Raw genomic sequence first — 15,610 nt, 5'->3', positions numbered from 1 at the left:
ATGACATACTCATGTGCTTTGCAGTGCTAACATTTTTGTATTATCATGCATATGCTGACAACGCATGTCTGCATTATTATACGAAAAGGTTATTAATGGCAGGCTGTATCTCTCATGGAAGTTTTCTTGTAAGGTAAATACTGCAATAATACCTCAATATCATGCTCACTGAAAATACACTATACCTGCCCTTTAAAGTGTAGTGGAAAGTGGAAAGATAAAAAAAATGCCAGTTGGTAGGCTTTCTATGACTTAAGAGTCTGTGTAATTTTATTCTGCCATAAAAGCTTTTTACTGCCTGTCAGCAATTTGTTTTTATCCTGTACACTAAGCCAGGCATGCTCAGTTCAGTACACAGCTTGCTATGCCGAAATGAAGTAACTCCCATGCACATATCATTGGGGCCGGCCAATCAAGCAACTGAAGGCTAAAAACCTGGAAGGACACCAGGACGAAGAAGAAAGTGCCGGCAAGAGAGGAGCGCAGCCCCGGAAGGGGTCCGCTTTGGCAGGTACTGTAAGTCTGACATAATGTGCTAATATGCATACTAGCGCATTATTGCTATAAGCTCCCAGGTCCCCTTTTTTTTTTCTTTGAACATGCTTTACATCCAATTTAAATAAAATGCATGTACAAGCGCATCTGAAAACCGCAATGAAACCACATGCAGATGCAACGCATAATCATTTACACAGTCACAGGTGTCGGTCCATGGGTTTGTTTTTGCGTCCGGGAGGTACAAGGAGTCATTATAGGTGTCCCATACAGCTGAGGCCAGCAGCCTATAAATATTAATGACAGACTGATAGGTGCAGAGGTTGCACAGATCTTGCCGCACATCCGAGATCCACATCTGTACAGGGATGTATGCATGCCCTTGGATGCAGCCTGTCAGCATCCAGGGCCGTGCACCTGTCCCTGTGCAGATGTAAACGGTCAGATGTGGGAGAAGATCTGGACAAGCACTGCAACTGTCAGTCTGTCATTGATAGTTACAGGCTGCTGGCCTCGGCTGCATGGGACACCCGGACTCCCAGGCACCTCCCGGATGCAAAAACAAACCCATGTACTGACATCTGTGGTCCTGTAGATGTGAATGCCAAAGATAAAGTTAATATGAATAAGTTGCTACTATTCAAGTTTATACAATAAAGTATCCGTTAGCAACGAAACCCCAATCAGTTTTGCACTGGACCAATAAAATGTTTACAGAATACAACAGAATAAAATCCCCAAAGCCATTGTGCCAGCTATTTATTCTATAATTTTATGAATATCTCTGCTTAGGGGGAAAAAAAGTAATATGGATATCAGACAATCCCTTAATCTGAATCTTCTAAATCAAGGTTTTCCACCTTATCTTTCATTGCGAGGACTGTTTAAGAGAGTTATATTGGTATATTACATTTGCTATGATAAACAATCTTCCTCAGCTTATCTCCTATTTTAATTTTCAGAAGTATTATATTTCAGTTTATTCTTGAGGAACTTTGCAATAAACATGCTAGGAAGCCCAATCCTGGACTGTCGGTGAATATCACAATCACATGTAATACCAACTAATCTTCGCGGACATTACTTTAATCCGGCCCCTTATTTTCAGATGATTGTCAGGGAGATGGAGCTCTGGATTTACTTTACATTACCTAATCCCGCCATAACTTTACAGAGTCAGGTTAGAGCTGTGCACATCACAAATAAAATATTAAGTGTTTTTTAGAAGGGGCTTAACAGATATCAAAACATTAATCGACAATGTTAAACTCAGCCAGTCTGTCTGCTGTGCGGGGTTACAGCTGTGATTACACATGGTGATTTTAGCATAAAACCTGCGCTGTATTGCACAAGCTCCTTACACACTGCAGTATATAAAATATATTCAGTACAGGTATATCATCCATTATTTAGGACATATGGTTTCCCAGATAATGGTTTATTTGTATAATTCCGCAATTATATATTCGGTATAGCCCGAAGTTCTAAACAAACAAAAATATATCACTTTAAAGTTGGCCACACACCTACAACCATCGCAAGACTTTTGTCTTGCGATGGTTGTAAGGTAATTAAAAAAACGTACGATCTGCCCACCTTGGACAGGCAGATCGTACTTGCGATAATCGCAAGCCCGCCCCGCTGAGGGGCGGGCTTCCTATGATCGCAATGCTGAACGGGCAGTGTGCGCTTGCGCACACCGGCCCGTGCGGCAGTTATCTCACGATCATGCTACAAACCAGCCGAAAATCGTACGATTCTCGGCTGGTTTTCGAACATGCTCGAAAGACAAAAGTCGTGCGACCGTACAGTAGAAACGGTCGTTACGCCTTCCACACACCTTGCGATAATCATACGATCGTGGGATTTCCCGCGATTATCGCAAGGTGTGTGGGCAGCGTAAGAAAAAAAAATTGCCCATGTGGTACCATGCCTTAAGCAAGAAGCACTGTGTGGGGCCACCTCTCTGCATCAGTAGGTCATAGTTAAAGAGAAATGAAAGTTAAATATTTTTATGTTGGAGAATGCCACTGACCTACGAGATGCAAGCTAATTCTGTGACAGCGAAGCAGCTCTCCAGCATCACAATGAGGCGATTGCTTAGGAACTAGTCTGCAGCTTGTAAGGCAGAAAATCGCAGCTTTTGGTAGTCAGTTTCACCCTGATGGCCCATTCACTTTAGTGCAATGAGTAAATTGTGCAAGTTCCATACGTTCCATTAACATTGCGTATTGCACAATGCACTTATGTGCGTTAACAGCGTGGAAGGGGCGTTGCCATTCATGGGAATGGCACTCCAAACGCACCTCCTGCTCGCAATGCGATTGATCATACCACAATACTGTGTGTTACGATTAAAAAAAGTAGTGCATGCATTTTTTTTTTTATCGCACTGCACTGCAAAGCACAGTATTGCAGTGCGATCGATCACATTGCAGATGGGAGGTGCGTTTGTACCTCCCGTGCTAACATACAGTAGGTGTGTTGTGCGGTATGGTGCATTAATCTCATGGAACCATGCGATTAAAGCATTACACTGGTGTCAATGGCCCTAATGGCAAATTCCTTTAAAAAAAAACAAAAACAGAAACAAGATCACAGCTGTGTGATATTCAGTATACTAGCCACTGTGTAATCACAAAGGTATCACCTGAATAAGCCTTGTGACAGGTTCACTTTAAGAAAAAAACAGCTCCAAAACTGCAATAGGTTGCTCTGTGTAAGCTGAGCTCTAAGTCATCACAATGTAGTGGAAGTGTCATATCTTGGACTGCTTATTACTGGATTGCCATTGAAAGGAAAGTAGGGAAAATAGAATGATTCAGAACAACAATGTGCTGAGGGGCTGCGAGCAGTGACTATTTGTGTGGAAGATCTGCCAACATGGTTGTCTGATGGCATGTTGCAAACAATCTAAGGGGTTAGGGCTTTTTGGTACCTTTTGGCTCCTTGGGTTGACTTGCTATCCAATTTTTTGGCATGCTTTTCCCTTTTTCACTCATTAAATAGGTACACTTAATTTCACTGTAAATATATACGGTATTACGTTCTCTATAAGCTTATTTACATATCTTTGGCCACCTGTACACTAACACTTTTACTGACCACACTGCTTTATTCTTTTATATAGAGATTCTAGTCTTATTTGAATAAAGATTTTAAAATTAAAGGAGAACTATGGGGTTAAGGCTTTTCCCCATAGTTCTCCTTAGGGTAACGGGAGGACACAAACTAGCGTCCTCCCGTCACCATAGGCTCAGTATACCGCGAGCTTTAGCTCGCGGTATACAGAGACGCCGCAGCTGAAGCGGATCCCGACAATTGTGCCGGGATCCGCCCAGCTGCGTGACTGACAGCTGGCTCTGCCTATCTAGAGACAGAGCCAGCTGTCCCCGCCAGTCAGCGCTGGCGGATCGGGGAATCCAGCCCCTCCCCTGTCACAGCAGAGAGCAGTGACAGGATCGAGAGGTGAGCGAACGCCGGTATGTGTTCGCTCACTTCCCGATCTACTGAGCCGACCTGTGACAATGAGACTGTCACAGGTCGGCTAGAACTATGAGGTGGGTGAAAAGCACTCACCTCATAGTTCTCCTTTAAGTTGAATTGACTCCAGTGTAAGAGAATGTAATGCAGCTTCATCCATGTCTCTATGCGTCATCTCCGAAACATCAACAAAAAAATAATTTCCCACAATCAAAACATTTTTGTCTAGCGTTGGGCTTGAAGAGTTCTAATTGACAAATAATCTTCCATCTTGAGAATAAGCTAGGGAATTTACGGTTATCCACCACAGAAAAAAACAATGCTGACATTGTGTGCATCACTACTTCATAAAGTCAGCACACAGTAAAGGTGGCCATACACCTTGCGATTTGCGTTCGATTTCCAAACGAAATCGTTTTTTCGTACGATAATCGGCCACTTGATGGGAAATAAATGATCTCAATTACTGTACAACTGGCCGCATTTCGTATATCGGGCAGACTAGAAAACTTTTTTCGAATCGTACGAAAATCAATGAATTAGTGGGGTTTTCAAACTAAGAAAAAACATAACATTAGCACTGCACGTGTGCAAATGAAAATCTGTTCTGTCAATCGTCAAAATTTGGACAGTTAGTATTGCTGACGAACGATTATCGAAATCTACATTGGTCTGTGCATGATGGGGTATTTGAGCGGCAATTGAACGAGGAAGCGATGTTGGGACAAAGGAAATTGAACGATAATTGGAAGGTGTATGGCCACCTTTAGTGAGCTATTTATTCTAAAAACGCCTAAGAAATACACATATCGGTTGTATAGATTTATTGAAGTGATTTTATTATTAAAAGACAAAAGTCATTAAAGTACACAGTCTTCGAAAAAGAAACAAGTGTAGAAAAAAATACACATTAAATAGAAAAAAAGACAAGACAGATTAGCGTTGTACAAGGAACATGGACACATCCAAATGATCTTGTTCACACGATGCCTGTCGAGCTGCAGTTATATTGTACTTGTACCCCACAGCTCAATGGACATGGTGTGAATAAGTCCTTATAGTTTAACTTGCATACTGTACAGTGGAAGAAGCCAGTTGATTTTGTAAGTTAGTATTTGCAAGTTCTGTTTCCACAGGTACCCTTGACTGTAAGCACTGTGGTATGACAAGCAGTAACACTGTATATTAAAGGTTAAATGTAGAAGTATTTTCTAAGATTTCAGTGTGTTTTGGGATTTAGGAGATAGAACTCTTTATCTACCATTGGGGTCTTAGTTTTGTGAGGTGTGCCAAAAAACCTCACAACAGTGCCATGCAGGTCTGACCTTATGGTGGGCTTTGATGTATCTTAAGGGCTTGTGTGCACCGTGTCCCTTGAGCTTCACGTTTCTGCACACCACCACACACTTATTGTTCTGCCTTCAACAGGCAAAACTGACAAGCTTACCTACCTGCCATAATAAAATCAGCCACACGATAGAGCTGAAGAGAATCTGTTTATAGAAGCTTAGGGTGGCCATACCATTTTTGTTTTTCCGAGTCGATTTTCCCCCAAATTTTTATACGAAAGATTTTTCGTTCCACATTCTATTGGTTGATGGGGTCAAATCGATCATCGATTTTGACCATAGTTACGAAAAAAAAGATGAAGTAGCAGGATGGAAAATTTTTCTCAAACAAAATTGTAACAGTGAACGTGGTTTTCGTTCTAAAAAAGATCAGGTCATGAAGGAGTTAATAATAAAAAAAGGCTCCCAGCATTCCTCTACCCAAAGAGAAGGAAACAAGTGCATTTTGGGCCTCCATTTTAGGACTGAGAAGAAAACCCACCGCCATCCGTAGCATGTGTCTGGAGGAAAGAGCCCAAATTACCTTTATGCAGCATTGCTGGTATGGACAAACTTGTTTCTCTGTATATTTGTGAGCTGACACTGTATTTATATGTTTTTTTTACACCGATTGCATGTTTACCAGTATCACCCCCGCCCTGTTTTGTTAATAAATCATCAAGATTTCACTGTCTGGCTTATTGCAGAATATGCGGGTTTAGCTGCATGTTGAGCTATACACAGGCCACAGGGCAACATATAGCAGGCAGAGAACACAAAGTGAGAACAGGGCATATAGAAAGCAGTTGTTTTTTTCTGGTGTGGGAAGAAAAAAAAACCACACCTCAATGGACATGGTATGAACAAGTCCTTAAGTTACAAAATGGTCCCCCATAAGATCAGACCTGCATGTCACTGTGTTGTGAGGATTAGATCTGAAAGCAGACTAGAAGTGAAAATCCCAGAGTCTCTAAAAAAAAGTTACAATGGAATGATAACAATGAAAGGCATATACTTGTCTCCTAAAACAACGTCTTAGCTCTGAGATTGTATGTGCTTGGTTGGTAACATGGGTGTTATTGCAATCATTGTAACTGTAGCATGGGGTATAGTCATACAGCTGCCTGTTAGATCTAACCACACTAATGGTGTGCTGCCTACAGAGCACTCCAATAGCCTATAGAATCATACTGGCTGACATTACGAGGGACTTCTATCAAGAAGATGGAGCAAAGAGAATGCTGGTTGGCACCAGCTTATCAGAAGAGGTGCAACAGTGATTAAGACAGATTTCAAGTCTGCTGCTAGACTACTGCCAGACAGCAGTTGGCCAGTCATCTTTTCAGCGACTTGTAGACATGAGATTGTTATCCAATACAATCATCTTTTTCCATCTTCTCATATCTACAATTTACTTTAAACTGAACTCTGCCACAAGAGTGGCATATCTAAAGCTCTCTATGACCCCATTAAATGATGCAAGGACAGGATGTAGGTGCCATTATAAGAGCAAATGTTTAGTTCCTCTGGATGGAAAAAAGAAGCCATGTACATGTAATGTGTATGTACTATGTGTGCACTAATGTGTATGTAAAAGGAGTTCAGCTTTAAGGCTGTATCGTGGCCAGAGGGGTCATTGAACAATCAGTAGTAGCAAGTAGATTCCCACCCTCATTGACATTACTCCATACTACTGAGTGAGAATCTGGAAGCAGCAATTGCTGTGCCACAAATGGGTTTTAGGTAAGAACATTTTGTGGCTTAGTGCATGTTCTACCTCATTCTGTGTATCTTAGGTGTGATTTTTGCCCTAAAATATTAAAATGAAAGAAAAGGGAAATAAGAATCTGGTTGCAGTTTTCCAAGAGTAGATTCAAAAATTAAAGACAAGTTCTCTCTTATGTCTTTGCTATGCTTTGTCATTTTGGTTTAACACGTTTCGCCAAAATAAATCCCAATTTCTAATCAGCTATAAAAGAGGATTAAAACTTTGGGGAGAACCAACAAGGCCATAGCTTAATTTGTCATCAAATTTAATAGAAGCAGCACTGAAGTTGCGACTTAAAAAAAAAAAAAAAAAAAAAAAAAAACAACCTGACCGGGATGCCTCTGTTGGGAAATTTGAGGATGAATTGCTCCACAGTACATGCAGTTGAAAAAGTCAGTCAGTGTTTATTTTTCAGCTCATTTAATGCTTGGTAACAATATGTAATATTTTAACGTCCAAAATCTGGATACGGGTTCTCTTAAAATATTTAAAATGGTGAAAAGATCAATGGTAAACATTCTAAAAAAATTCCAGACTTGCCTATTGATTTTTTTATTAGCTGCATTTATAAAAATGTATAAAATATTTTTCTTAGACAAACATTTAACTTAAAGCACTAAATGTGCCCAGACTGTGGCACTTATTGTGTGGCCTATGGGGCCCTTGCTGCCAGTAGCCTGTGTTATGGTGCTTACTCAAACTAGTGAAGGAAAAATATTCTTTTAGTAGCTAATGGTTTAGTTTGGTTTATTTCTTTTACACCATCTTATTTTATTTTTTTTGGTGCTGCCCGTCCCTTTTACCCCTTTTTTATCTGCAGTCTCTGACAGCTTTCTGAGTTGCATTATACTTAATAAATATTAAGTGTGACGCTTTGGTGTTGGCAAGGGATATACTGGAGCCTCCCAATTTTAAATAAGCTGACCACCAGTGATCTAATGTCTCTCAATAGCTTTTCCTTGTAATATACAGTATGTGGGCATCCACTTTTAAGCCATGTCAACCAGCTTTTAAAAATACCCCTGATTTGATTGATGAAACTGATTGAAAGTAGTTGCCATTGCTAGAAAACTGCTGATTGTATGGTCAGCATGAGCCTATACACAGATCTTCTCATCTCATTAATAACAGACAACATTGTGATAAGAAGGCATGGAAATTATCAGAGCACTCCCACATTGTGCAAAGGCAAAGATAGCCTTTCTAAAACAATCCCAAAACAATGAATGCAAAACTTTAATAGGTTGGTGTTAGTATGGATATATCTTTGAAGAAGCAGCAGTTGTAGAAAACTAATAATCAACCATAAATAACATGAAATAAAAATGGACTTCCTCTGTCATAGTGCAACAACTCATATCTCAGCAGACGGAGTCCAGCTCAGTAATAGATGGCGCATTCTCTCCAGGAGTGCCAGGAACACATGCTACAACTCTCCAAGTTCCCCTTCCATGGCCCGAACCAACACATACAGTTCTGCCAGTCCCACTAATGAAGCCACGATCACAGAGGACAGTACCCGCTGTAAAGAAGATCAGAACTGTTCATTTCACATCACATTGAATGCACATAGAAAAACGTTTTGTGGATTATGGATGGCCCAACCTGTCATTTGTATTTGCCGATTAAAAGTATATTACCAGAATGGCGTAAAGGATAGCTAAACCCAACAACAAAAATGTAATGGATTGCAGTTTGTATCCTTAAATGTAGTTACTGCATTCATTCTATTTTTCAAACTAAAAACTTTAACGAGTACAGAAAATGCCTCCTGATCTTGGCAGAAATGGAATGTCCTTGTCTCTCCCTTTAAAAGGAGAACTATGGGGTCAGGGCTTTTCCCCATAGTTCTCGTAAGGGTAACGGGGAGGACACAAACTAGCGTCCTCCCGTCACCCTAAGCTCAATATACCGCGAGCTACAGCTAGCGGTATACTGAGACGCCGCAGCCGGGAAGGATCCCGACATTACTGCCTGGATCCACCCTGCTGCGGGATTGACAGCTGGCTCTGCCTATCTAGAGGCAGAGCCAGCTGTGCCCGCCCCCTCCCCCGTCCGTTCCGCCAGTCAGCGCTGGAGGATTGGACAGGGGAGGGGGGGAATCCCTGCAGGGAGCCGCGAGTGACAGTCACAGCTCTCTGCAGGGATAGATCGAGAAGTGAGCGAGCGCCGTTATGTGTTCGCTCACTTTCTGATCTATTGAGCCGGCGTGTGACAGTTTAATTGTCACAAGTCGGCTAGAACTATGAGGCTGAGTGATTTTTCCCTTGCCTCATAATTCTCCTATAAGATGACCTGGAAGGGTTACCTTCGTTCTGTAAACTACTAATCACCTTTATTTCCCCATGTAATGAAGATGAACAAAAAGCAGACATGTTTAAATTCCAGAAGAAGATAACGAATACATCCACCTCATCTAAGGACTGGTGAGTTGCAATAGATTACATTCTTGTTTTTAGGTTTAAAGATGTTTTAAAAGAAACCTGTAGGAGAGAACATGAAGGTTGCCATGTATGATCTTTTCTAAAAATGCTAATTGCCTGTCAGTCATGCTGACTTGATTGTATCACTTTTTTTTTTTTTTTTTTTTTTTTTTAGGTACTGACCTGCAATAAGTATGTGGGACATGTGTACTGACAGCACTCAGACTCTAATTCTCATGTTTGTTCCAGCCCAGTGACTCAGAGTATTATAGTCAGGGACCGTCAGGCAACTAGTATTTTTTTTAAAGTTCAGCAACAAACCGTAGCCCCATATTCTTCTCATTATTGGTTTATTTGAATCAAACTATCACAGTACCATTTAGTCACCAACGGAATAAACATGGAGCTGAGTACAGGACACAGGAGATTCAGAAACGACTAGGTAATATGCAGGTATCAGCCAGAACTGTGAGGATCCTCATATAACCCCTCCCCCTCCAGGAAATCTTAAGTTTTTTAGCAAGCAATAGAGGGGAGGGTGCTGCGTCTTGTACTGTACTCCAAGAAACAATCTCTATTCAATGTAACCGATTTCTTGATCATACAGTACAAGACGCAGGCAATTCAGGGATGACTGGGACACAAGTCTTCCCTGAGCGGAAGGCGACAGCAAAACAACTGCTAACAGGCCCAACAACAAACAAAAGGAAAGACAACTCAAATGGCAATCTGTAGCACTTTATGGCCAAAACTCACATTAGCAGAGGCCCAAACATCCACCTGGTAGAACTTATAAGAAGAGGTGGCGGCCTCACAAATCTGCAATGTAGATGTCTGATGTCGAAAAGCCCAAGAGTCACTGACGGATCTAGTGGAGGGAACCTTCACAGGGAAATGCAGAGACTTACCCTTTAGTGCACAATGACATGTCTCATCCATCTAGAAATGGTGGAGTGAGATGCAGAGAGACCCCTGCAATGTCCATCACGAAGGATAAGGAGAGAAGCAGTCTGTTGGAAAGAAACTGGAATGGTAAGATATACCCAGACAGCTCTAACATCATCCAGACAGTGAAGAGCCACTTCCTTTGGATGTTTCGGAACTGGACAGTAAAAGGATGGAACAATATCCTTATAAAAAGATGGAAGGAGAACACCACCTTAGGCTTAAAGCAGTCTTTTGGACGGGGGAAGCACCTTATCCTTGTGCAGAACTAGAAGCAGAGCGTTACATGAAAGAACAGCCAGTTCCGAATCCCTCCCTAATAGTGACAAGGAAAACCACATTGTGCTTAAGAACGGACAGATAAATAGCCTGGATAGGTTCAAAAGGGAATTTTTTGAAGACACAAAAGAGATTGCACAGTGGCATTGCCACCCACTGCCACACCTGGTTCAGGTGTGGCAGTGGGTGGCAATGCCACTGTGCAATCTCTATTTCTGGGTCCATATTTTGATAGTGTCCAGCACCTGCCGATGGCACAGGTGTGCACAGCCTGTAAAATAAAAAGGTGTTGGGAAGTGTTCAGGGCTCCATCTGGGAGACAGGAGGACTCTACTCAGGAGTCACCGTGGAGTCCAGTGCAGCAGGGAGCTGCGGGTTGTGAAACCAAGTGTGCAGGATAGCACAGGATTGAGGCTATTTGGAAGAACAGACAGGGGCCTGGGGATTGAGGCCTGGAGCTCGGTGCTGCAAGTACAAAGCCAGGAGGCTGGATGTGCATGTATTTGTGTTGCCTAGAAATGCTTAAGAACCCCTCTGAGGGTAGATGCATTGTGTTTGTAAAGTTTCATTTAATAAAAGTGGGCAAAGAAACCTTTAAATGCAGATTTTAGCGAGTGGATGCATCCTTAAAGCTCTACTTCTTGAAGCTAAATCTCACACAGGTTAAGATCCAATGGCGACACCAGAAGACATCTGGGAAGACACTAGCAAAAAACTGAGGATTTCCTTGAAGGGGTAGGGTTATATGCAGGTCCTCACAGCTCTGACCAGCATCTAATCAACTGCATATTACCAAGTCATCTATGAAGTCCTGTACTGTACGATCAAGAAAGATACATTATCAGGGCTCATACAGATGGGTTTGTCCTGAGTTTATTGCGGGTAAACAATGCAGGTCCGTACATTTCCACTTTAATAGTGTAGTGTAGATTAAAGTTCTCAGGTTGTGCTTGACCTACAATGGTTCGCATTGTATGTCTTTGGATGCAGCAGGTCCCACTGAGATTTGTTTGCATGGCAGACAAAAAGGAGAATGAACTCAGCCTCCATGGCATTTCGCAGTTTAACACATTGACTTAAACAGCGCTACGTTTGAATTTAAAAGGCAGCATATGAAAATAGCACCCATCTATACAAGCTCTTAATCTTGTTTTACATTACTGCTGCATACTGCATCTGAAACACAATGGCATCAACAAGTCTTATAAGGGCAGTTTTCTTGTTTTCTTCCCACTATGTTTTTTCTAAACAAGACATGTTCAATGATTCTCAGATGTCTTCATAAATTTAAGTGGAAAGTTTTTTGGAGTCCATGCATTGGCCGATTTTTGAAAACAACGCAAATGATAGAATCATCACTTGTGACAATAAGGTCCTGGGGGTAAATCTTAAAATATAATAAGCATTTCCATCTGTCGGAAGTGTTTATTGCCCAGGAGAGATATTTTGATATGCTGAGAAATCCTAGTGATATATTAGCAACCATTCTCTTAAACCAAAAAGGGCAGAAACACTAAATGAATATGCTACACTCCTATGCTGGGTGAGAAACACTGTAGGTCCCTGCTGGTGCTAAATCTTGAACGAGAGAGGCAGATCCAACATCACCTGTCATTCTATTTGAGAGAGATCTGCCTCTGTGTGGCTAATTTAAAGGGGAGGGCTACTAAATCAGATTGCTGTTTTCTAGGTGGACTCAGGCAAAATTTGATCTCATGATATGTTCAAGGCATGTGTAAAGGTTCTGCAAAGATCTTTCCCTGTTGTGACACCTTTAATCATTTCAAAAGATCAAACCTCATGGGGACTAAGCTAAAATGAAATAATCAGTAAATATATGGTGACCAATGACAATCTAGGTGTATTATACTGAAGCTTAACCCACTCACCGCGGCCGACTCAGCAAAGACATACTGACTGCCGATATAAGTGCAAGCAAATGCTGTTGCCACTGTGACAAAGAAGTTGAAGACTGTAACAATGATTTTTTTCAGAGGCCGTACTGTGAACAGACACACAAGAGAAAGAATGAATACAGATGTCAATAAAGGATTCAATATCTTAGAAGCATAACTTCTGCAATACGCAATTAGCCAACATCTAATGACATAAGACAGCATTAGTTTTTCTTTTTCCTCACTGTTTTAAACTGGTGATCCTGCCAATAACACACTTCTGTACTAGGGTGACAACTCTCACTCATTCTACTGTATCTATAGAGGAGCAGCGTTCACACTAGGCTGCCCACTCCTCTTTTCCATACCAAAGAGGGAAGTGTTCTGTATTCCACAGAGGTGAACAGGGCAGGTCTGATAACTGTGCTTTGGATTTTAGCACAGCACAGGAACAATGCAAAAGGAAGTCAGGAGCTCACTGGATTTGTGGCAATTACTAAATGAATAAAACAAAAAAACATACACTTTCAATGGTATATTTAATAGACCAAAAGTGAGTAAATTAGAGGATTTACATACACTTTAAATCCATGACGTTACCTTTCACACTAAATTACTGATGGTCTGTGTGTAGGTGTATAATTTGTATGGCTTTAGAATGGCTCATAGTAAAAAAGTAGATCACCTGGAGCCGAGGCTGCTAATACGGTGTCAGAGTATCAGCGTAAAGAAAACCTACACTGATGGTAATAGATAGGTTGGCATAGCAAACCTTCTCAAACTGCTAAATGCCTTGGTCTCTATAGTTTCAGCATGTTTATGGTCATTGACCCACAATAAACATGAAGCAAGAAGAGCAAAACTGTAAGTTCAAATGTCTGAGCTATGAACATGCTTAAGGCCAGTGAAGTACTAATTATTGAAGTCAAAGAGTCATCATGACAACCAGGCAATCAACACTGGCATGTATTTCCAAATGCAGGTCTCTATTAACAAAATATACTCTACAAAGTAGTAGTTTGGGCACTTTGGCAATATCAGAAAACACTGTAAAAGATAGATAAACCCTTTAAAAAATAGCTACCGATTTCTGAAGGTCATAGAGGAGACAAAGCTCGTATAGAAGAGAATCATATTTGATAGTCATTAACATCCAGAAGGCAAAATATTATTTTAACATATATTATAGACAAAGGAGTTAGATATTAAGGTGACTGATATGAATGCAATTTATGTTTTTAACGTTTATTGAGCAATGATATTCAAGCACAAATCGACCCTGCAGGATGTGAGCGACGGCATATAGCTAACCATTTCATAGCTCAACATTTCTGGAGCACAATCACGTTGTAGCCAAATATTCAAACAAAGCTCTATGGTTTATTTTTATTTTTTTTCCAGACAGGCAAAATTGAGATATTGCATTTAATCTATAATTCTCATTTCTATCCCTAAGCAGATGTGACATGTCGACTAGTCTATCCTTATTTGATGAAAAAGTTTTTAGTTTACAGAGCTCAATAGCAGTACGGTGTACACAACATCCTACTGAATGAGTCAATAGTGACTCATCCCTCCTCCCTCTGGCTCCTTGCTTGCTCTCTTCTGATGGATTTGTAAGGACATTTTAAATTAATAATTAATTTAAATTAAGGAGACAGAGCCTGAAAGTAAAAAGCTCCTTCTGAGCTCTCATAATGCTTTGCGAATCCTATTTATTTTTGAGCATCCTTTGTGTGTAAGTAAAACAAAAGGTTTTATAGAAAAAGTCAAATAAAAAAAAGCAATAAAAAACACTTTTAAAACGTCAAAATAAACTGAGCTTCCCTTTAAATCTAACGGGGCAAATAAAATCTGGTCTAGCCCCCACCAGGCTTTCCCACAAGCTTCATAGAAAAACAGCTGAAATACTTGTTGCAGTTAGCTTAGATCACCCATTACGAGGCTGGTCATATGTTCATTAATATTCACTATGACCATGAATTTAATTTAGAAGAATGTTCCTATCTATAGAGGGGTATATGGAGATATGGGAATATGGAGATCCGTGGGATTGCCTCCTGTCTATGGTTATCCTAATAAACCCTAATTGTAAATGTGCTTTTATCTGGTGGAGGAAATAACATGCCCTATTAATGAGAATCAAAGACTGGAGTGGAGCTCCACTAGAATACAAAGAAAAATTATCAGTATAAACAGCAATTTAAGGTTCAGCTTAAATAAAATGAATAATCATACTCACCTTCTCTGCCTATATCCGCTAGAGTTCCAGGTCGACTGGTCTGGAAGAAAAAACAAAAACAGGGCTATCTTTAACAATTTATCTTCAATTTCAAATATACAAAGTAGATGGCACAGGGCCTGGTCTTGGAATATAGAAATCTTTTCAGTGAAGCCCAAAAAAGTATTGTATATGGGGAAAAAGAAGAGTTTGAGTTGTCAGTGATACACTTGAGGATAGGTTTTGCATAGTGGTGCTGCTGTCGGCACCCATTGATCAGCTGATCGAAGGTGTCGGTTGGAAAATGTTCCGTTAGACTTACCGGTAACGGTATTTCTAGGAATCTTCCAGGACAGCAACCTGAGAGATGATTGGTTCCACCTTCTACAGGAAACACAATTAGCAAAACAGTTAAAAGCCCCTCCCCTTCCCCTCGTACCTCAGTTGTGATAAAAGTAGACTACCACCCCAGTAAACGAGGGGACAACCCAACAATAAATAACATACCATACATCATTCCGGGTGGGAAGTAGGCTTGCTGTCCTGGAAGATTCCTAGAAATACTGTTACCGGTAAGTCTAACGGAACATTTCCCCAATCATCTTCCAGGACAGCAACCTGAGAGGATAAACAAGTACACAAAATACAAGCCTACCTCTCTAGGGCGGGACAATTGCTTGAAGCACCTTTCTGCCAAAGGCCAGATCTTGCTGGGACAGGACTTCAATTCGGTAGTGTTTGATGAAAGTGTCCTGCTTTGACCAGATAGCTGC

General features: G+C 40.8%; 1 protein-coding gene across 1 annotated transcript in view; it reads right to left on the bottom strand.

Annotated features, from left to right (window-relative positions):
* Window positions 1-8,421: 8,421 nt before the first annotated feature.
* Window positions 8,422-15,610, bottom strand: part of TMEM199 (transmembrane protein 199) — an 11,484-nt gene continuing 4,295 nt past the window's right edge. The window contains exons 4-6 of the mRNA XM_018557165.1: window positions 14,859-14,898; window positions 12,611-12,723; window positions 8,422-8,596 (exon numbers count right to left, since the gene is read on the bottom strand). Coding sequence (XP_018412667.1) covers window positions 8,501-8,596; window positions 12,611-12,723; window positions 14,859-14,898 — 249 coding nt within the window. The 3' untranslated portion in view covers window positions 8,422-8,500. The remainder of the gene's footprint in view (window positions 8,597-12,610; window positions 12,724-14,858; window positions 14,899-15,610) is intronic.

Source organism: Nanorana parkeri, unplaced genomic scaffold, assembly GCF_000935625.1.
Source record: "Nanorana parkeri isolate BGI_ZX_2015 unplaced genomic scaffold, ASM93562v1 scaffold269, whole genome shotgun sequence".
Lineage (NCBI taxonomy): Eukaryota > Metazoa > Chordata > Amphibia > Anura > Dicroglossidae > Nanorana > Nanorana parkeri.
This window is presented reverse-complemented; position numbering and strand designations above follow the sequence as displayed.